General features: G+C 45.1%; 1 protein-coding gene across 1 annotated transcript in view; it reads left to right on the top strand.

Moving 5' to 3' along the window:
* Positions 1 to 4,361: 4,361 nt before the first annotated feature.
* sema6cb (semaphorin 6Cb) overlaps positions 4,362 to 22,698 on the top strand; it is a 58,197-nt gene continuing 39,860 nt past the window's right edge. The window contains exons 1-11 of the mRNA XM_076081181.1: positions 4,362 to 4,503; positions 7,360 to 7,474; positions 8,200 to 8,257; positions 12,554 to 12,610; positions 13,024 to 13,125; positions 17,806 to 17,896; positions 18,701 to 18,823; positions 20,446 to 20,534; positions 20,741 to 20,958; positions 21,173 to 21,304; positions 21,567 to 21,722. Coding sequence (XP_075937296.1) covers positions 4,362 to 4,503; positions 7,360 to 7,474; positions 8,200 to 8,257; positions 12,554 to 12,610; positions 13,024 to 13,125; positions 17,806 to 17,896; positions 18,701 to 18,823; positions 20,446 to 20,534; positions 20,741 to 20,958; positions 21,173 to 21,304; positions 21,567 to 21,722 — 1,283 coding nt within the window. The remainder of the gene's footprint in view (positions 4,504 to 7,359; positions 7,475 to 8,199; positions 8,258 to 12,553; positions 12,611 to 13,023; positions 13,126 to 17,805; positions 17,897 to 18,700; positions 18,824 to 20,445; positions 20,535 to 20,740; positions 20,959 to 21,172; positions 21,305 to 21,566; positions 21,723 to 22,698) is intronic.

A 22,698-nucleotide genomic window follows, 5' to 3' on the forward strand; every position in this document is an offset into this window, starting at 1 on the left:
CCCAGATGGCTCAACAAGTCCAGTTCATTAAAAACAAAAGGATCCGGGCCGTCCCTGTCCAAACCCTAGAACACAGAGAGCAAAGATGAGATAAGCGATGGCTTATTTCCCTCCGACAGCTGTCAGCTCACCCCCCCCTCAGACTGCACAGAAAGTCATTAACTGATTAGACTTTGTGTTTGGTTAGATTAAGAAAGTTCAGGATTCCAGAGGGGAGATGTGTTGTTGATGCACATTTGCATTTGGAGGTAAACGTGGGCGCTCGAGGACGGCAGGTGTGTTTTTCAGCTGCGTCCGTCTGTGTGTGGAAAAGGTCAAAAAAACGTGACGAGCAGCCGCCTTACTCTGCTTGTATTCTCAGGACAGAGCTGGAACAGAAGCAAATCAGAGCCTTAACCTTTAATACGGGCATTGTTTCGGGGTTTTTAATGAATTTAAATGTCAGGGTTCTGCAGAATATAGTCGTTTCCCAGCGGCTCGCTCAAGTATAACAAACTGGCTCCATAAGATGCTGCGATAACGAGGGCTTATTGTAGGTACAGATACCAAGTTGGTGCTTTTTTACCTTTTTAATATCTTCAATATTATAATACATGATACACCTTCAATACTTCATACAAACATGTTTTTCCTCTGATAAAACGTCTCATTTTCATAACTTGTTAATGTCGTCTTTACACAACTGATACGATTGTGTTAAACTAATAACATGATTTAAAGAACAAAGAATCCGATGGAGCATTCGCTGCCAACTTTAAATACTTGACATACTTACTTCATGTCCGTTGTCGGTACGTAATTACGTACTTAATTACTTACGTACTAGACTGGTTCATACGGCGTGATTAGCAAACTACAGTAGTTATGGAACAGACTTGTCCTTGGTTCCCTGATGTGGGTTCGTTGTGGGGTCGTGTTTACGACTCTATGAGCCTCAAACTTACGAGTGTATGAATCTGTCTGCAAAGCTGCTGGACCGTGTCAATATATCTTCCCCTGAATGACCATATGCTGACAAAGCATCTCTCTCCTCACCAACGGAGTTGACTGAGGGCTCATTCATTCGTTCTGAACCGACTCCCTTTGTGACTGGTTCCCCTCTGGAGAATGCCCACGGGCCAAGACAGTTCAGTTCAGTTCAGTTAGTGGTAAATTTACAAGAGTAAACTCACAGATTTATGAGAAATAAACTTGAATATTCTCTGAGATTATAAAGTCATTAATTTGCGTGTTTTATGTCGAGGAACCACATCGAATGTTAGCTCACCCTAATCCCACCCTGCATAAGCATGAGGCACAGAGTGCAAAATATATACATTATTATGTTAGTATTTATTTATGTTCATAAAAGAACACAGAACATGAAGGGAAACGCGTATATACACCTTCCAGGACTCCCGCCTCGCAAATACATGACTTCTAAATCTCAGATAATACGTTTTTTCTTGTAAATTTGTGAGTTCCGTCTGGTACATTTACCACTTCAATCTCAGAGAATATCAGTGTTTTTGTCTCAAGGTTTTCTCTGAATATTCCCGCTCTCCACTGACTCTATATTTTCCTCTCTTTTACGACTATAATGGCCCGAAATACTCAGTAGGAGATTAGTGTGCTTCTCCTTGGAACACAGTTTTCTAAACGTTGCAGTGAAAGAGCAGCGAGTTCTTCATGTTCTGCAGCTTCTCATAGCGTGAACCAACTCTTTTGCTCAGGATAATAATGCATGGCCTGTCGTAGAAGTGTTAGCTTGACATTCAGTGCGTCTGAGTGTTCTTGCATAAGCTCTTGTTCTCTCGGCGGTCGTCTTGTTTTGCATGCGTCGTCATCACAGTCTGCCGGCTGCCTTCCTTTTTAGCAAAGTACCCGGTTTGTCAATAAATGATCTCTGGCTTCCCTCCTCACCACCATGTTCCGCTCCCTCGGCGTGCTGCGTATGTTTTTTCGGTGGCTGCGTTTGGGACTCGTTGCCGTTTCACAGCTGTTTTTTTGTTTTTCAAGTCTTTTCAAACCCTTTTGGTTGACATTTAAAAGGATTTTCCTCATGGATTTGTCTCGATTCCACATAACATAATCTGTTTGTGGCAAAGGCCCCCCTAAACCATAGCGCGCGATGCTAATCCATCAGGTATATTGTCCTCGTATGTCGCCGCAGGCAGGCCACACAAGCCGTGTGCACACAGTAAACACAAGCAGCCCGCCGCCCACTCCCCTCGACTCACTGCGTTGTGATCATCGCTTGACCTCATTGCTGAACGCAGCTCTCCTGCATTTAAATGAAGCAGACTATTATCAATATTGATGGCGGTTCATGTCTCTGTGGACTTAATTTCCTGCTCCCACTTAAAAACCATGTGGCCCGAGTCTCACTGCCAGGCAACACAGTCCATAAATTAGGGACGGCTTGTTAGGACCCCTGTGGAGGACACGTTGCCCTAAATAAGTTGGCGGGGGAGCGCAGGTCGTCATCGCGCTTCGAAGTTTGTTTTCGACAAATCCCTCCGCCGCCCGTCTGTCACCGTGTCCTTCCACAGATATATCAAACAGATCTCAGCCTTGTGAGCTGCTGATTATTCACACACTCAACCCCAGGTTTAGTCTGCATTCCCTTTAGGAGCGTCGTTCTCGGGACTCTTTTGTCACCGTTTATTGAAAACGTTATTCTGGGATTTTGAAACAATGCAGGTGGATTTTTTTTTTTACATGATAAGCAGCCATTGTTGTTTTTCTGTTCTGCGTTTCTGTGAAAACACAGTCTGTGCTATCATGACATCTTTATCCTTTCTGTGAATGAGGTTTGTTTTCATGAGTAGCTCGCGTTGTCTTTCTTTAGCTGCCAAGTTGCTCCAGTAATTATCCAAAGCAAACTCTTCCTTTTGCATTCAGTCATTCAGAATAAATGATTCACTTTCCAGACAACTTTTTCCTGAAAGGTTCTTGGTCGCCACGACGGACTAACTGTTGTCGGTGTGGTTGGTTAGCAGAATATCTCAAGCATGCAAACAAATAGTACAATTAGGTGGAAAGTGGCCGACCATGGCGGTCACCTTTGTTGACAAGTGGAGGAATCATTAGAGCCCTGCTGGAGAATCTCAAGCAGAGATCAGGCTCATAGGGAGTAAGGAGATCTCGGATACACACAGGAGCCGTTCAAGGCTTTACAAACAAGCAGTGAGATCTTTAAATCAGTTCTACAAGTCACTGGTACCCAGCGAAGGGCACCACGGTTCTCTTACTGCGTGTTGAAAGCCTGGCAGCAGCGTTTTGTATCAGATACCGTCTGGAGGAGATAAAAGCTTTCATGATGATTTCTAAGTCTGCAGATGAAAGAAAAAGCTGATCTATGGAAGTAGGCCTGCACCACCTCAGTCACCTGAGCATTAAAGGACGATTCAGGTTCAAAAGTATCACCTAGGTTGATGATTTACTGGACTTTATATGAAAAGAAACTGCCATTTTCATGTGTTTTATGAGGCAGATAAAAAATGATAATAACATATAATACAGATTTAGATTTGGGGAACGTGATCTCTGAATGGTAGCTTTCATTTTATTCTATTTCACCATTTTTTTGTTCTTATACTTTTTTTATACCTCATTTATTTTAACGTTGTAGCTTAATAACTCCATTAGTCTCAATCAGTTACATTTATATATATATTTTTTATCTCTTCGTAGATATTTTTAACCTTTTAACATGTTAAGGGTCATGTAGAGCTGTACAACCGAACCCCAGCAGGTAGTGAGTGAGAGTCTTGGTACACCTGACGGGTCTCCATTCGCTCACGTACAGACCTTTAATCTGAGTGATTAATGCTGCCATCAGGGGCCCGGTGTCAGGGGCCCGGTGTCAGGGGCCCGGTGTCAGGGCGGGCCGAAGCGAAGAGCGAGTGTTTAATTGTGCCAAGTCGTCTGTGAAAGGCTTTCGTCGTTATGGGCAGTAAATAAGGCGGTCTTCGTGGCCCCGCCTCCTCCCCTCCTGAGTCTGGTTCTCTCTCTCTCTCTCTCTCTGACTCCGTCTACCTGTGTGGTTACACTCTCACATCTCAGCGGACACTCCGTCACATCGCCGCATTGACAGAAGGCATTGCATGCAAATAAGACCTGCTGCCTTTAAACGTCGAGCCGTGATCGTTCCGTTGTTCCGTATACTTTTTTGACATATTCTTCCACAACATTTCAGGGTCAGGAGTTCTGCGTTATACTCCAGATTCCAGTAGAAGCTGTAGCAGGAAACATCCACTGTGTTGAAACACTGTATTGCCTGACTGTTCTGACCCTGATGACCCTTTTGTCTCACTCCAGGTGGGAGGTGAATCTGCCGCGGGCCATGTGTTTCTGGTGAGGCCTCATCTGCTGCCAAAATGAGGCCGATGCCCGGCCCGCCTCGACCCGTCCTGCCGGCCGTCCTGGCTCTCGCCTTGGCCGCCTTCTTACCTCGGCTGTCTTCGGGAGCCACGCCGTTCCCCCAGGACCTGGAGCCCATCAGCCTCGTGGGCAGAGAGTGTAAGTTAAGAAAAAATCTGCCGTGTTGCCGGAGTAGAGGCCGGGGTCAGCGAGGCGTTTTATCATCACTAGAGGCGACGCGGCGGATGTGTTTTAAGGGCATGTTTTGTTCAGGCTGCTGGAATATGTATGGCTATCGTTGTGTTTTTGTTGGCTTTGGCGTGAAAACAAAAAGGAAACGATGCATGAAGACACCTGAGGCACAGTTTGTAAAGAATGAGGATCTAATCATGAACTGTTCCTCGTTAGAGAGATCTTATGATGCAGGAAGAAAGTTACACCCAAACTAATAAAGACAAAAGATGCTGCATACCTTTTCACATTAGTTTACACCAAAGAAAACAAACTGGACACGTAGCTAAAGGCTAATATATTGATATTTATACAAATATCTTTTGGGTACGCTTTCGCTCTTCACCTGTTTGGTTGCATTTGGTCGAGATTCCCAACATGTCCGCTCGGTTCGTTTGGTTCATTCAGGCTGGCAGGAAATCTGTCAATCAGGCTGAGCGGACTAGAAAATGTGATTATTTCCTCTAAAGGACGAGTTTCCTGTCTGTCCACATGTCTTTATGTTTGCACCTGATGTTTGTTAAGAGTTAGCGTGAACACAACAAAGACCAGAACACAAAAACACAACTGAAATGGGCAACAATGGATCAGGTTTTCTTTGGGTCACACCTAGTGGGCCGAACTACAGGTGTGAAAGAGACATATTGATATATAAACCACATTAATGTAAATATGAGCTAAATCACACTCAAAACAACATCTTCACTCAATAAAATTGCTGTTAATTTGGAGAAAATAAATAAGTGAAACGATAACACTATACAAGTACTCTGGCAGTCCAGAGAGGTGGAATCATCACACAGTCCTTCGTGTGACTGGAGCTTAAGAGAGGAGGATCTTGGACATCCGTGACACTCTTAAGACACCACAGCCTGGGGGGGGCCGTGGGGGGGGGGGAGGGTCCACGGAAGAGGTCCCGGCCGCTGAATGTAATGGCCCATAATTGATTTAAGAGGCGGCTGAGACCGTGGCCCGCACGCTGTAATTGATCTATCTGGAAGAGAGCAACGCGAGCATTAGCAGGAATAGCTGCACTAATAGTGCTATATGTGGAGCTCCATCCCAGGTGTAATGAGAGCAATTTATCACCTCTGGTTCCAGCGGGGGACAGCGGGGCACGAGGTCCCGCACAACTCCGCGAGACGCCCATTATGACTCGTAGTCCTTCACGAGTCTATAGAAGTCGATAAAATCATACCCGAGTCACCGCTCCACTCCTGGAGAGCGGGGGGACGACTCACCTCGACGTCTCGTCTTGTGACGCCGAGTAGGTTTGAGAAAAGTAAGCTGTATTATTATTGTACTGGAGCTGCTGCCATATTTCATCTTTTATGTTAAAGGAATACTTCACCCACAAAATGAGCATTTGTATATTAACTATATCCTGGAAGTGGCCCTGAGCAGCGTCCTCCCCCCCCCCCCAGCTTTAGAGGATGTGAAAGTGCTGAAGAGTAAATAGAAAACCCTCATTTGCCGGGGGGAGGATAGCGGGGCGGGCCGCTGGGAGTCTCTTCTCCAGACAGAACAGAGAGGTCCAGCGCTCAGCCCAGACATTAAGGGTTTAAATCTTTAAACAGTCGATCCGAGACCAGCGGTTAGAGGAACACAGGGCTCCCCGCAGAGAGACTCATTTCCGATTGTGGTGCATTTCTTGCGGGGATTGCTAATTCGGCAGCAGCCCAGGTCAGATGGGAGGCTGGGGGGCACTTAATACAGTACTTTACAGATCCACAGCGCCGTGGCCTGCAGCGGAATCTTAATTTAGGAAAAAAAGGAAACGGAAAAAGGAAATCCCTTTGATGTGGAAGACAGCCTGGTGTCAGTGGCGAGCAGGCTAATTTTATATCTGCCTGGAGCATCCTTTAATTTTATATATACAGTATATATATACTATCTACTGATCTGGCTGTCACTCTCCTATTTAAGTAGTGGACACAGTCTCCCATTGTTTAAATGAATGTGTCCCTCCAGTGAGTTAGTGTGAGGGATAGAGAAATGGCAAAAAGGAATTCAAATGCAGAAGAGAAAGAAGGAGAAATGGAAAGCAGCCGTAGTGACCGTAGAGTTCACTGTACGTCCTTCTCTTTCTCTTTGCCTCACTTCATCCTATCCCAGTCTTTATGTCTTTTTTCCATTGTATCGCATGACAACACAGAGTCAGAGTTCGATGACCTCAGAGACAGATGAGAGCTGTATGAATGCGGGTTCACCAGACGGACACATTTTCCGTTCAGATGGTTTTGATTGGTCTCCTCGTCCTCACAGACGGTCGAGACTCCTCACCAGGAGCCGTTTATTCAAATCAGACTCGACTCCTGTGACACGACCAGCTAATTTGCAACTTTGGATTCTATTTATTCCGCTGCTCATCCACCTGCACGAGTTTACATTAGCATACAGTGCATGCTCTGTATTTTTCGGCACATTTTGCCAAACTGCAACCTTGGTTTAGTGTTTCTTACACTGTGAAGGTGTCATGTTTTTTATTGCTAAGCTGCAGATTAGTTATGGATAAATGTTGAGCCTTCTTGTCCTTCTGTCTCTTTATGAGTATGAAAATAACAACAGCTGTTTGTAAAAGCACTAATTTATGACGATTAAGAATGAATTGCATGTTTAATAAAGCAGGCCTGCATGGTGAACAATTACAGTTATATTAACAGTTAATATTAATGTATTTATGTTGATATTAATTCCCAGTATTGAAAAAAACGTGTCTGGTGTCTTTTGTTATTCGCGTTATTTAAACGCTCCTGTTTTCTCTCCTTCTCTTCCCCCACGCAGCCTCCTACCTCTATCCCAGCTTCCAGGGACTCCTGTCGGACAACGACACCGTCCGCCTGGGCCTGGACTTCCAGCGGATGCTGAGGATCAACCGCATGCTCTACATCGCTGCCCGGTCAGTCGCCCCCACTCACCTGCTCGTTGTGACATTACAAATGAGCTCATGTAGCTTCGTTTACGTTGTTTACTCGGAAAAAGGCTCAACAGGATTTTTCTGCTTTTTTTCTGTTGACTTGAAAATACCCAAACTTATCCCAGGCAGCGCCTCCTCACCAAACCTTTCATTGTTTGCAGTTTTGGCTGAATGTCCGAAGTTTTCCCCCCGCAAACCTCTCAGCCTAATTGCACGTTGCTCCCCTCTCGATCAAGATGCCGTAGGGTTAATTATATAAAAAGTACGAGGTTGTTGTTGCACCTCCTCCGCCTATTTTTTCGTTGTGCAAAATAAATTCCTCTACAGTTGTTGGCTCGGTCTCAAACTGCAGCGCGCTCACTGCCAAGAACGCCGTCTGAAAAGGTAGAGAGATTGCTAATGTACCTAAGTGGACTTGATATTTTCCACAGCTGCAAACAACAAAGTGCATGCCTCACTTCACGAGTGATTCATACGGGTTGTGTCGACAGTTGGGGAAAGGTTTTGGCGTTGGAAGACTTTGTAGAAAAGCCAACAAACTTTACCTTCCGCCCTCTGTTGCTGGTCAGCTTTCAATCAGTCCAAGTTTTGGTGCAATGGTGGGATCGGAGGCTTTTGGAGCTTTTGCATTCAGAGCGCGTCGAGGCTGACAAAAAGAGTGTGGAGACGACCTCACTGATGGTTTCTTGACTCTCTATCTCTTTCAGGGACCATGTGTTTGCCATCAATCTTGCCACTTCGTCTGAGCAGATAATCCCACAGCAGGTAGGAGACTCTGTCCACAGTCACCTCTGAGTCATTGTTTGATATATGGGTCCAACATATAACCTATGACGTGTGTTTGAGTCGATGTCTATGTATTAACTGAGCAATATTTAATGTGTAATGTGTAGACACCAACAGCTTCATCAACCACGGCTGAAATAACCACTGTTACTGCTTTGTACGAGTTGTGGAAGTCCCACATACTTTGGGAAGCCAAACGTGAATGTGTCTTTGTTGATAACATCATTATGTGGTGCGAGCCGTGTACACTGTATCTAGCAAGCCACGTGTTGGCTGGTTTACTGCAGCGGTGACAACACAATAAACACAGTGTCTGTCCTGTTTCATTGCAATAAACAGATAACAGCCAAAATAACTACACCGTGATGCCCATTTGTAAAAAGTCTGAATTCATGTCTCTTTGCGTCTTTGTATTGACTTTGTATGCAATCGCTCCGTGCAAACAGTTTGCTCTGGAGTGTTTTATACCTCGTGATCTTGACTTACCGGTAGAGAATCACCCAGCTTTATTTGTTAAATGTCAAAATAGTTTCAAGGTTTTTGTGGTCATTTAGTGTCCGATATGACTGAACGTGATATTTCTTTATATTTATGTATCGACCTCATCCTGCTCCAAAGAAGGACTTGATGCACGGCAGGGCTCTCTGCAGACTAGTCGTGTGTGTGTGTGTGTGTGTGTGTGTGTGTGTGTGTGTGTGTGTGTGTGTGTGTGTGTGTGTGTGTGTGTGTGTGTGTGTGTGTGTGTGTGTGTGTGTGTGTGTGTGTGTGTGTGTGTGTGTGTGTGTGTGTGTGTGTGTGTGTGTGTGTGTGTGTGTGTGTGTGTGTGTGTGTGTGTGTGTGTGTGTGTGTGTGTGTGTGTGTGTGTGTGTGTTACAGGAATCTCTTGTAATGTTTGTACCTCATTATTGTCCTTTCTGCCCTTGCCTGCCTTTTCATTCAAGTATTAAGCAATCTCTCTTCAGACATATATCCAATACAAGTGGAGCGCGGCTCTTGTGGCTTTTTGAAGTGCCACGCTCCTTCCTATCTGAATCTCATTTGTCAAACATGATTGCGCTTAAATAAAAGCCCTCCGAGGCCCCGGCCATATGTTTGGTTGTATTTAGATTAGTGCTGAACACGGATATTCATTCTGAAAAGGCCACCGCTCCATGTCAGGGAGATCCAAACTATTGATTTGGGTCAATTTTAGAGCAGTTTATCTTTTTTTCAGTTATGTTATATGATAACTTAGATATTGAATGTTTTTATATTTGCATGATGCATTTTTTTATCCATTTACCCAAACCTCTGCCGCCTCCGGTGTGATAGCAGGGACGTGAGGATGTTTATTGAAGACTGTACCGTTATTCTGCTTCTTACTCTCCCATTCCTGAGACGGACTCACGTCACAGATCCATTCCTTCACTCTTTTTTTAAACCAGCTCTTTTCACATTCTCCCCCTCACTGATCCCCCCGGTCTTGGGTAGCCATAAGTAATTATTAGTAAACCAAATGGAGCGTGGACAAGGCAGGGCCTATTACCATAATGCTGACTCGCACTGAATCGCGTCAGATCTTCACAAAGTGGCGTCGGAGACGATCCGTGCATGGGCCTGAGGACAGAGCGCTGAGACCACAGGGAGACGAGTACTGCTCGACAATGTTATCATTAGTCAGTTATTCCTCTATTCTGGCTCAGCTTATTGATTCTGTTGTTGTTTTAGCAAAAAAGCAGACAAAAGATATGCAACACCATCTAAAGCCAAAGGCAACTCCCCTTAAAGGATAAGGCTGGCAATAGTTTATGTTTTATTGTTAACAAGTCTCTTGAGAAGAACAAAACCAACAAGGACTTGATCCCAACAAGTATTGCCCCTTTTGCCCTGGTGGACATGTTCCTTTATTTCCATGATCACGGCCATTGTAGTCGATGTGTATAAAAACAGTCTCCAACAAATGCACTTTTTACTTATGTTTGAATAATGTTAACTAAAATCTACAGAACACGGCTGTAGAACACGGAAACTAGCACCGCGTCCGTTCAAAACGTGCACGTTCAGAACGGGCTGACTGCTTGCCGTTCGGTATCGCTGTCTGCAGCTTTTCTGAAGAACTGCTCATCCAAACAACTTCACGCTCGACGCCGCGCTTCCTTGGATACTGAGCAATGTGCCCGCTGAGTGTGAAGCCGAGCGGATGAACGGCTGTCGAGAAAATAGAAAGACAGAAGGACAGAGACTCCTTCCACTTTAGTGAATTACGGAGCCTTTGGAAGTAATAAAACTATATGTTTTAGACTTTTTCCATGTCTGCAGAAAGAGCCAACAGGCTCTGGATGCGACAGAAACGATTGCTCACACATTTAGCTATTCCAATGGTATTGTTATTAGTAAATAGAGAATAATATGCCTTATCCTTTAATGCATTCGTCATAGTGTATGTAGAGGAAATAAAATTGGTTTGAAGGTGTAAAAAAGGAAACCCTCCTCAATTAGGATGCGTGTTTTCCCGTGTAAGTTAGATTGCGTTCACCTGTTCTAAGTGGTTTGTGACCTGCTGCACTGAAAGCTTTCCGATTAAATGGAAAACCAGCTCTGAGAACAGGAGAACGAGGGGCCTGTGGGACAAATTGTTTTTTAGGAGCGTATGGTCCAAGAGGAGTGACCCCTCGGCTCCAATAAGGCATCAAAATGTATTTTACCACAGGGTGGCTTGTTGCCAGGTTGTAGTTGAGAACACCTCGAGACCAATTTAAGACCTAAACAGCCCCCCCCCAAAAAGAGAATTAAATGTCAAAGTTTCTCCAGTTTGTACTTTTCAGCATCTCAAGCACAGGACTTGTACTTATCCTTGATTCATGCTGCTGTTTTTCTCTTTCATTTGGTGGAAACACAAGGAGATACTGTAACATACACTACATTTAAACAATGTGCAAATATCTCCTCCAGACTCAATGTCAAGAAAGTAATAAAAAATATGCACATGTATTCAAGTCTAAGGTTAGTCGCCTATTATTATTATACTATACTATATATACAGTAGTTCTAAAACGTTACGTTTCTACGTAACAATCTGTGGAGCTAACGTTAGCAGAGTACGTTAGCACAACATTAACTAGCGTTAGCACTTCTATGCTACGCTAGCTACTGAAGGTATGCTGCTCTTGCTTTTTAATGATTGTAACAGTGTTGTTTCATCGTCTTCTATCTCTATCTACAGGCTATGTGGTGGTTCACTTTAACACTGTGATCTTTAGCTTCTATCTTTGTCTTTTAAACTTGTTTTTGATAATATTCCTCCAAGGAGTGCAGTTAGTGACAGTGTGGGCTCCATGGTAGCTCTGATGGAGCAGCAGTGGGGGGCGGGACTTATCAAAGGCTTAATTGGCATTAGAAACTCGTCTTAAATATCCGAGGAGTTCCTTTAAGCTCCGACTGCAGACTAAAAGATCCCCCGTCGCGCTGCCGGCCCATAATGCCCAGGTGTTGCTCCATCACTTGAGTCAGACGTCAAGCTTCCTGTCTGCTCAAACGCTGTCGGGAGCTGTTGGCAAAAGAATGATGTGGAACTGAAGCAGGATGTTACCCAACAGCCAGCCTCCTCCGGGGTATTTATGAGCTCTGAGAAAATCCTGGTCTGTAAATCACCCGACAATTGAACGGAGCACATTGAAGTAGTCAGAGCCTCTTAAACAAGTCGATGGATCTTTTTTCCATAGCGGCCCACTGGATGACCAGCGCTGATACATTGTGTGTGTGTGTGTGTGTGTGTGTGTGTGTGTGTGTGTGTGTGTGTGTGTGTGTGTGTGTGTGTGTGTGTGTGTGTGTGTGTGTGTGTGTGTGTGTGTGTGTGTGTGTGTGTGTGTGTGTGTGTGTGTGTGTGTGTGTGTGTGTGTGTGTACCGCGGGCAGAGCTTCTGTCCATCGGGTTAATTAGGGCTAATTGACTGCTCCTCATATAGACTGTGAGGCGATGCAAACATCCTTTGATTCCCAGTGTTTGTGTTCTGTTCTCACAGATCCAGATATATTTTTGCAGAGTGATTTTTTTTCAATTTAATATTTTATCACTTTCGAACCACAATGTTTAGCTTCCCACTGACGAGCTGTGCAGGCATCCCTCATATTTATCCGTTTGTTTGTTGTTGTGTTTTTCCACGACAGTTTATTGAAGTTAATGAGATTTTCATCACAGCTGTCTCGTAATAGCACTTGAACGATCGGGAGCAACCGGGATGGTGAGAAACAGCTTGTCTTTGAGCTTGACAGTTGGCTGTCTTGTTCATTTTTTCAGAAGCTGACTTGGAAGACGAAGGATGTGGAGAAGTGCACCGTGAGAGGGAAAAACAGCGTGAGTATTATCTCCCAGACACATACACATCTTCCTCATCCACATCTTTTTCTTTTTTTGTTTTGCTTTTATTTTCTCAGTCCTTCGCTTCCTGCACAGAGAAGATTTGCAATAAGCAACGGTGTGCAGGTGCTTATCAGAATCGGTGTGCGCATCCATCAGGAGGCGACAGACTGGGGCGTTTTTGGCGTAGCGTTTCCCCTCCCCAGAGCTGCATTATAAACCACAAAAATCAGCCTGGGGATTACGATAATGACTGTAAAACAGAGAGGCTGTATGTGCGTGTCAGCCAGTGGAATGCACATCCACCTGCTGCAAGTCCTGCTTTGGTTCTGTCGTTGGCGTGCCAGTAGCCAACGAGGACCTGCTTCCTGATGCACAGTAACATCAATCTGTTTTCTTTCACCCGACAGGACGAATGTTACAACTACATCAAAGTGCTGGTGCCGCGTAACGACGAGACGCTCTTCGCCTGCGGCACCAACGCCTTCAACCCCACCTGCCGTAATTATAAGGTAAGATAGCAGATCGTATTACAGGACAGCTGTTATGAGATGTGTGTTGTCCTGTCCTTGGGTGCAGCCTCTGGTTGTACTGTTACTCACGGAAACCACAAACTAAACTCGTGTCACATTAGCGCCAAGACAGTTTATTGTGACAGGTTCATTATCTGGGATGTCGGGTCATAAACGCACATAAACACGGATGAGCGAGGTTCACACGGAGCAGATGTTTTATGTATTAGTGCAAACTGAAGTCACAGTGTTGCACATTCAGACTGGGACACATGCATGATTATGAAATATTAAGTCCAAATTGTAATAATTGTGAAAATAAATATATATATCATAAATATTATTTGTTTTTTTATACATTTTTTTTGGTGAGGATGCCCTTAAAGTTGGTTAGTAAAAAGGTTAAATATTTTACAGTTAAATAAAAAAGTTTGCAAAAGATTATAGCATAATATGATCACTTTAAAATAGTATTTATTTATATAAAGAACTGGCCAGTGCATGAAAAACAATATTTCTGCCTGTCGTGTCTCGCCTAAAGGAGAAATAAGGTCAAAAACATGAACATGATAAGAAGCTGCATTACAGAACATTCTTCCTGCGCTGCAGTAATGTTCTGTTCATCGCACAACACTCTTCAGATTGAGTACGTCTGTGAAAGGCTTTCAGAGCCCGGACAAAGATAGCAACTCGTAAACACGGCTTTGGAAAAGGACATTTAATATGAAATCACACGTTCACAAACACTGGTCACACCAGGCTGAAGGCAGCGTTTTGTCGGCTGTGAGAGAAGAACAGCCAGCGCTTCAATATGTGTTTTCAACGGTGACGCAACGCACAGCTGACGGGTCAAACTGCAGCCGCGTGTGTGTGTGGGAATAACTGGAAAATGACTAAACGCATATAAAAAGGGGAGCAATCATGTCAGACTGAGACCCTGAGCAGCTCGCGCTGTTCACTGTGGATGTTGGTACATTTGGGTTTTTTACATAGCCGGGTGACTTCAAACGCTTTCTGTTGGCGGAATAATTTGTTTGCTCAACAAGACGAGAGAGCAATCTGTTGACAGAACACAAGATGTGCTGATGAAGGCAATAATGCAACCGACAAAGCAGAGGGAGGAGATGAAATGAGAGGGAGGAAGTGAGGAGGGTCAAGAGACTAACCTGAGGCAGCAGACTGCAACGACGAATAACAAGTGAAAACATACTTCAGAAACATTTGTTTTGAGGACGATGCAAAAGTCGAGCTTACAGTTCGAGGTCCGTGGAGGAAAAGAAGCCGACGTGACATCACGGGTTCGGACTGTGATTCACAGCGGGCCATTAGAGGAGGAGGGGGCACGAGTCCCACAGCAGCGACTGTAAATCTACCGGTGTGGGGGAGACGCGCTGTTAGAAGTCCAGAGGGGAGACTTTACATTTCACTTTTTGTCCAGTGCGCTGACCTGAGAACTGACTGGGTGGTTCCTATCAAGGAGTCATTTCAAGGTTTACGCGGTGAAGAAAAGGATTCACACGAGCGTTGCAGCTGTTGAGTCATTTTGTATTGTTGCCACTCAACCCAGGGTCAAATCTCTGAATCAGATGTGAGTCTTTGGTTTTGTCCTTGACAAAGCAGCTATAATAGAAAGTGTTCCACAATAGCAGCAACAACAACAACAACATCAACAGCACAATTATGTTTAAAGGGCATTGAATACAAATGGAAGCAATTAACTGTCTAAAAGATGAAAAATGAATAAAGAGATAATATAATTTAAGAACAAACTAAATTAATGAAAAGAAATGGAATGGCATTTAAAAAACAAATTAAAACAACAATGAATAAATAACAGTGTTTCCCCCAAGCAGACAGCGAGCAGAGGCATCCAGCTGTCACTCAAAGAGGCCACGCCCCTAATCACGACTAACTTTGAGCCTTGATATCATTTAAACGGTTAAGTTACAAAGAATCAAATCACGTACAGTCATGAACGGGGATATTATCCGTAGAGACCAGAACCGCTTTTTTTCTAGTTATGGCTGCTATGCTATGATTGGACGATCACGGTTTGGGGGGTGGGGATTAAGCGAGTGGTCAGTTGATCACATTGACTCATTGTCCCAGTCTAGTCCGGGAGCTTCTGAACTAAATACAACATCTGAAGAGACCGACGGTATCTGGAAAGACTTCTTCAGGGATCCATGAGGTCTCGGGTGTCATAGAAGACCTGCACAGTGTCATCGCTCAGCTAGTCCGTCCAAAGCGTAATGCTCAGGAGGAAGATGGATGTGTTTAAAGAACGGCACACCGACTTACATCTAACCATCATCATCATCACTCTGCTGCAGAGAGGCTGATTTACACACAACACAGATTCTTTCCTTGTGCCCCCCCCCTCGTCTTTTTCCCCTGGTCTGGGAAAAACAAAAAAAGTGCCAGAGATGACTATCCAGGCTGGGGGAGGGTGGTGGGGGGGGGAGTGTAAATCATATCAAGGAATCTGCCTCTGGGACTCTGCGGAGGACGAGAGGGGATTGAGCGAGAGGCCTGTGTGTTTGGTCAAAGACACGAACGCCCTTCCATGAACGCACGGCCTCACCGAGCAGACAGCCGAGACAGCCTCTCGTGTGGACGACAGAGTCTTCAACGCGCGGCCGACGTGCAACAAAACCTCTGAAGCGTCAAATCCACGTCCGTCCTCATCTGCCCGCCGGGGTAACGATTGTCGAAGCCTTCAGTTCTCTCTGACTCCTGAGGTCTGCCGTTTCACTTCAAACCATGTCAGTCTGCGGGCGAGAGGTCCGGTCAATACCGCGGGTCAATAATCACATTCAAAACAGGATTTCATTTAATTTTGAAGAGCGCGACTCTGATTACTGATTGGAGAGCAAGTGATGCTCGTAACCAACGTTTATTTCTCTTTCTACCAACGATGATATTTCACTTGAATATGTTTTTCTTGATTTTATTCTCCAGGGTTCAAAGTCACATTGCTGGAGTTTATTTTGGAGGAATACCACAGTCCTTAAACTAATTAAATGAATAAAATATATAATCTTATAAGAAAACAGCCGGACCAATTATAAAGCCTGACTGCCACGACAAAATCATTCATATTAGGTGTTTAGATGTGTCCCTCTGATCAAAACATGTCCATTAGAAGGCACAACTTCTCTCGGCCACATGTTGTTTCTCGCTCCTCCTCGCGTGTCTGCTTCCTGTTGTTAAAGCCAAACTGTAAATCGCATTAAAAACACTTTTAGCCTTTTGGACCAGAACGGCCCGAGAACCACAATCCACCGCAGCAGCGACACAAAGCCGAGCCTCTGTCTGAACAATAAGTGAACACTTGGCAGGAGCGATATGTAGGGCAGAGCTGTTGTGTTGGATTGCGTCAGGTTCGGAGGTGTAAACACGGAACCCTTTGAGAAGCCGGAGCGTGTTTGAGCACATGTCTCGGGGCATTTGTGCAGAGTTCACGCAGCAAAGTTCTGTGGTGAAGTTCTGGATCTCCTGTTTTCTTCTTCTCTGGATAATTGTGTTGTCACATGAACACAGAGCAGCCGTTAACTACTACCTACCTACCGACCGAGGGGGTGATGAAAGCAAAGGAAACGTCGTCCGCGCTGACATTTACAAAAACGGATTTGTGCCTCGTGTGTCAGATGGAGTATTTGATACACGAGGCATCAGTTATTAATCAAGCTCTCTGCCCATATGTGAAGCTAATGTTGTCTTTACTGTGACATCTAATACTAATAATATTAACTTTATTAATACAGCACCTTTTAAAAGCAGAGTTTACAAAGTGCTTTGACAGACAAAGCAGCAAAGCAAGACAAACTAAGGTCAAAGTTGAACTGATGAAACATAAAAACAATCGATACGATTAAAAAGACACTAAGAAATGCGGAATCAAGCAGAATGATGCACCAACCAAGACTAACTCAACTGATGATCCTTATTTGATGTGATTAAGTGAAAGAGAGTTCCTCGCCCTGATCGGGTTGTATAAGTGTTCCCGTTATTGTGTCCACGTGACCTTTGTGTTTCAGGTTTCAAGTGAAGTTTTTCGGTCTTTCACAGAACAACAATAGAGAACGCTGCTCGCGTCTGACGCAGCGACACAGCATCGTATGAACCAAGCTGTGTGTTAATGAGCTGTTAGAGTGTGTTTGTGTCAGTCGCCTTGCTGCAACAGAGGCTGTTGAATCCATGCGCTCAAACTCCACACACACACACACACACACACACACACACACACACACTCACTCGGCTGGGCTTCGCCCACCGTCCTACCTGAGCTTTACGACCGTGTTAACATCGTGTTGGAGAACAGCAGCTAAATATCTGCGGCCGAGAGATAAACCGTCCTCTGGCCTCCAGACAGCAGGAACCTCCAACTTCACACGCTTCTTTCTTTTTTATGGACCCGACCCGAATACAGCGCATCAAATAAAACCCAATCTTTACGGCGCATGTGTTGCCTTTTCATAATCCCATAATAATTTAACGTGTCCCTCTTGCATTCGGCCACAGTTCCCACTGCTTTGAGGACTTTTGCTTGCTTACATGTGTAAACAGTGATGATGTTTTCGTGTTGTCTCATCTTTTATGTCCGGTTTGGTCAGTTTTACAGTTCCGTGTGAGGCTTCATAAGGTATTTAATGTGTCGCTGTGTCCTCTCTGACCTAGATGTCCACACTGGAGCAGGAAGGGGAGGAGGTGGTGGGACAGGCCCGGTGCCCCTTCGAGTCCCGCCAGTCCAACGTGGGCCTGTTCGCAGGTGAGCAAGGCGGAGCGGCCCGCTGGCTGTAAATCGAAATGTCACATGTTCAAGTCCCACAGCTGCCGACCTGTGTCATCAGTCCTTAAAGTTCCAGTAATATTTACAGTTCACTGTTTGTATTCTCACAGTGGTTTTTTATGATGTTTTCGGGCTGTCATCCTTCACACCTGGAGGGAATTAAAATTTGGCTGAAGAGTCCAAAGTTTCACTGTGAGCTCACAAAAGCTAATTATGACAATTTCACACAATTGTGATGATCTTTTTGACGGACAAAAGGATGTTGATTATGTTGTTAACTGCATCCTGACTGGTTGGGGGAGGCAAACAGCCGTGAGGCGATGATTCTAGTTTTTATTGTTTTGTATTAAACTGTTTTCTGGTATTCTCACTGGTGACAGTCACTGCACCAGACTGAAGTCTCAGTCCTGCACTCAGTCCTGCACTCAGTCCTGCACTCAGTCCTGGACTCAGTCCTGCACTCAGTCCTGGACTCAGTCCTGCACTCAGTCCTGGACTCAGTCCTGCACTCAGTCCTGGACTCAGTCCTGCACTCAGTCCTGGACTCAGTCCTGGACTCAGTCCTGGACTCAGTCCTGCCAGGTTTCCACGGACATTCATGCAGAGTTCACACAGGGTTGTCATTAAAGGTGTAACATTCTCCTTCAGCACTTCTTAAAAGGGCAATAAAAGTCTCCTGTGACCCAAATAGACACTTGAAAGAAGTGGCTTATTCCAGGGAACTGTGATCCCTGACAATCTATCTCAAAACCCCCCCCCACCCCCACCCCACCCCACCCTCAGGTGGCGATTTCTACTCGGCCACCATGACGGACTTCTTGGCGAGCGACGCAGTGATTTACAGAAGTCTGGGAGAAAGCAGCCCCGTCCTGCGCACCGTCAAGTACGACTCCAAGTGGCTGCGAGGTGAGCGTCCAGCGTGCTGTAGTGAATAGTTTAGCACGTTCACATCCAGCTAGCATTGCTATCCAAAACAGAATGACACCTGTCCAGATTTATCCATAGCGTGCCATCAAACAGCAACGGTGGATGTTGCTGAAGGCCGGATGGTGCGTCGCTTTAAATGGGACGACATAATCTCCTTTCCATTCATAAACGATGGTCCAGTGCTCCCTATGGTGAAGGAGATAAGACAGGAAGCGTTGAAGAACCTTTCCTTAGTATCTACCATGGCTGCCACGTAAACACTTCCTGCTTATTTAACTCAGTTAGGAACCTTCCTCATCACAACAAAAAAAGACCATTCGACCGCAGCCCAGGGTTAAGTCATGTCTCGCCGACACCAGATTATGTAAGTGATTAACATTAACATCATAAGTGACTTAGTTTCTGTGTTCTCTGATCACCATCTGACTGCATCACGTCGCGTTATGGTGTGAAGGTTTTATGCAGGGCTGTAATTTACCTTCACTTTAATAGTCTCGTTAATTGGCCAATTATGTTTTCCTGATGAATCAATCATCACCACACAGGAGTGACCTTCCCAGCTGTCCTCACTCAGGAGCGTGGAGTGTTGTGAAAAGGGGTCCAAACCCTGAAGAGTTGTTGTATTTATTCAATGAAAGACATTAAGATTGACTTTTATCCGTCTTCTGAAGCTACGTGGAGACTTTTGCTTGCAGCAGACAACAGTAAGCCTCCAGCAGTGGAACTAGCAGATGTTCGGCGTGTTTGATTGAAAAATTATTTGCACAATTATAAGATGATGCACCTGTTATTATAGTGTTTGAAAAGTTATGTCTTGTGTTTCTCAACTCATTTTAATTACTCTCAGAATTGTTCTCAACCCACAAAAGCTGATGACAGATCTCGATTGATTCTTTATGTATTTATACCTTCGGACGCTTTTCCACATCTCAACATTCAGTCCGTTTTTAACCCAACTCTGGTGCGGCTCCTTTGGACAGTTGTGAACGCAGTAATTGTGTTCTGGTGCGGACCAAAACAACAACTGGTCCCAGACCGCTTGTGAGAGGTGATCCGGGTCTGATTCCAGGTGAACTCTAGTGCATTTGGGTTGCAGTGAGCTCATGATTCCGACCCGATTGCGGGAATCGAAATCCAAAATGCAGGTAACAGAACACTTTCCAACCGTGTTTGGTAGTTCTTCTTCGTGTTGCTCGGTTAGTGTGGATTACACTTCCCAAAGACAAATTTCGGACAAATAAGAAGAAGCTTCCCGCTCCTTCGTGTTCTCCCCTCAGCAAATACATTCTTTGATTTTGTCCGCTTCATTTGTGAACCGTTAAAACTGAACCAGACCAAATAGAAAACCAACCAAAAGTATCCAGTTCTCTGTGATCCTGACCAGCCAAACGGACTGTGTTCAGATTCTATAAAACAAGTTATTTCTGACTTGATCTCAGTGTTTTTATCATCACTGATCCAGAACCAGCTCTGCTATCCTCGTGACTGTGAGCTTCCTATCTTTCTGTCGGTGTATTCAGATTTGATCCACATTTCTTTTTTTAAAGCACACGTCACGCTGGAAACGTCAAACACTCTTTTCTTCTCTCGTCTCCCAACAGAGCCCCATTTCCTCCACGCCATTGAGTACGGGAACTACGTGTACTTCTTCTTCAGCGAGATCGCGGTGGAGTACACCACTCTTGGCAAGGTGAGCGAGCTCGTTTCAGACCAGACACCCGCCAGACCTGTGGTTGGTTGTGTCTGCACTTCAGTCTCTGAGTCCAACAACATCGCAATGCTACTCAGACGGCATGTTTACAAGGGTTTTATTATACAACATGTTGGCTCTGCTGCCTGAGTTTGCGGTGAACGTGATTGTCATCTGTCCGTGACCTTCCCCTCCTGTCGCCTCAGGTGGTTTTCTCCAGAGTCGCACGCGTTTGTAAGAACGACAACGGCGGTTCTCCGAGGGTTCTGGAGCGCTACTGGACGTCGTTCCTCAAAGCCCGGCTCAACTGCTCGGTGCCGGGCGACTCCTTCTTCTACTTCGACGTCCTGCAGTCGCTGACGAACGTCCTGCAGATCAACCACCGGCCGGCCGTGCTCGGCGTCTTCACCACGCAGGCCAACAGGTTGGGATTCGTGTTGGGATTCAATTTTAAGTTTAGTTTCGGTTTCTTTTTCTGATGGAAACGTTCGTCACACATGATGTGTTCAAGGACTGTAGGCAGGACAACAGGATAAATACAGTTGTATTTTCATGTCCGTGACGAGGTTGTGTCAGACTTGGACACTTTTCCTCGCCCCCGCTCTAATGCCGCCGTCCTTTTGTGGTCCCTTCGACAGCATCACGGGCTCAGCAGTCTGTGCCTTCTACATGGACGACATAGAGAAGGCCTTCAGTGGCAAATTCAAAGAGCAGCGGAACAGCGAGACAGCGTGGACACCTGTTCCCGAGGATCAGGTCCCGAAACCAAGGCAAGGATATATTTTAAATAACAAACTGTCACTTCTCAAGAACAGGTTTTTGTGCCTTTCACAATGGAGGTTTTTTTTTGTTCCTGCAGCTGCTGCTGTTATTGTTCTGCACACACTTCATCTGCGAACAGAAAACAACCGCGACACACGACACCTGTTCTTTCCTCTCGTCCCCCTAAACCCAACAGCTGCCGGTGTTTTTACATCTGGTGTCTGTGGAAACTTTCCTGATGTTCTGTTTGTGTGTATTTGCTGCTTGCAGGCCGGGATGCTGCGCCGGAGAGGGCTCGGCGGCCGCCTACAAGTCGTCCACCACCTTCCCCGACGACACGCTGACTTTCATCAAGTCCTACCCGCTCATGGACGAGTCCGTCCCCTCGGTCAACGACAGGCCCTACTTCACCCGGACCACCAGCAGGTAAGGGATCAGTTCAAAGAAAGAATGTATGGAAGAGTCTACCACGAGGACGTCCCTCCCAGCAGCAACACAATTAGGTTCTATGAGCTGAGTTTATTAAAAGTTACCCTCGTTCTTTATGGAGCTGAAACATTTAAAGGAAAATTAATCGGTCACGATTTTGATTAACGGCTTGAACATCAAGCAAGAATGCTGAACACACACACGCACAATTAAATTAATCATTCCCTCATTCCCCACATTTTCAATATATAGGGCCATCAATTAGCCCACCAATTAGTTTCTTAATTAGAGCCACTGCGAGGTCCCTGTGGACTAAAGCGGGAGTGTCTCCGAGCACCAGAGTCTCTTTAGAGAAGCTCTGGTTTTACTGCAGCAGCATCTCTGGTCCCATCGGCCGTCGGTCTGACCGAGCGCTGATTCATTGTTCACAGCATATGTGGAAGCAAGACTCATTCTGAGTTGAGAAACGACGTGTACGACTCGATTGTTTTGCTGTTAGCCAGTGTGAAAGCTAATTTATAATCAATAAATACCTAAATCATTGTCAGACGACAGCTGGTGGGCTCACGGATTGTATTTCTTCCAATCATTTCGTCTGAATCCGACCTGGTGGAACCAATGACAAGAATTAAGAATAACTACATAGAAACAGCCAGTTGATGGTCTCGTTTCTTATGAAGGCATCAGTATTACATCGAGGCTGTTAATCAGAATCAATCAAAAGTTCCTAACAGGAGCTATAATAGATCATATGTTGATCATAAGTTGGTGTCACGATGTCTCCGGTTCAAAGATAGTCCTCACTTCAGAGAACCAGACGATGTTACTGAAAGATTCATTTTGCAGATTTTCTGCTGATCATCTGAACAATTCATTGATGATTGAAAGATATCGTGACATCCACTTCAACCTGCAACCTTTTGCAGCTTTAATACCTTAAAGCTGTGATTCTTCATAATGGTAAATCTGTTGG

Source organism: Anarhichas minor, unplaced genomic scaffold (assembly GCF_050575085.1).
Source record: "Anarhichas minor isolate MPS153535 unplaced genomic scaffold, ASM5057508v1 ptg000079l, whole genome shotgun sequence".
Taxonomy (NCBI): Eukaryota; Metazoa; Chordata; class Actinopteri; order Perciformes; family Anarhichadidae; genus Anarhichas; species Anarhichas minor.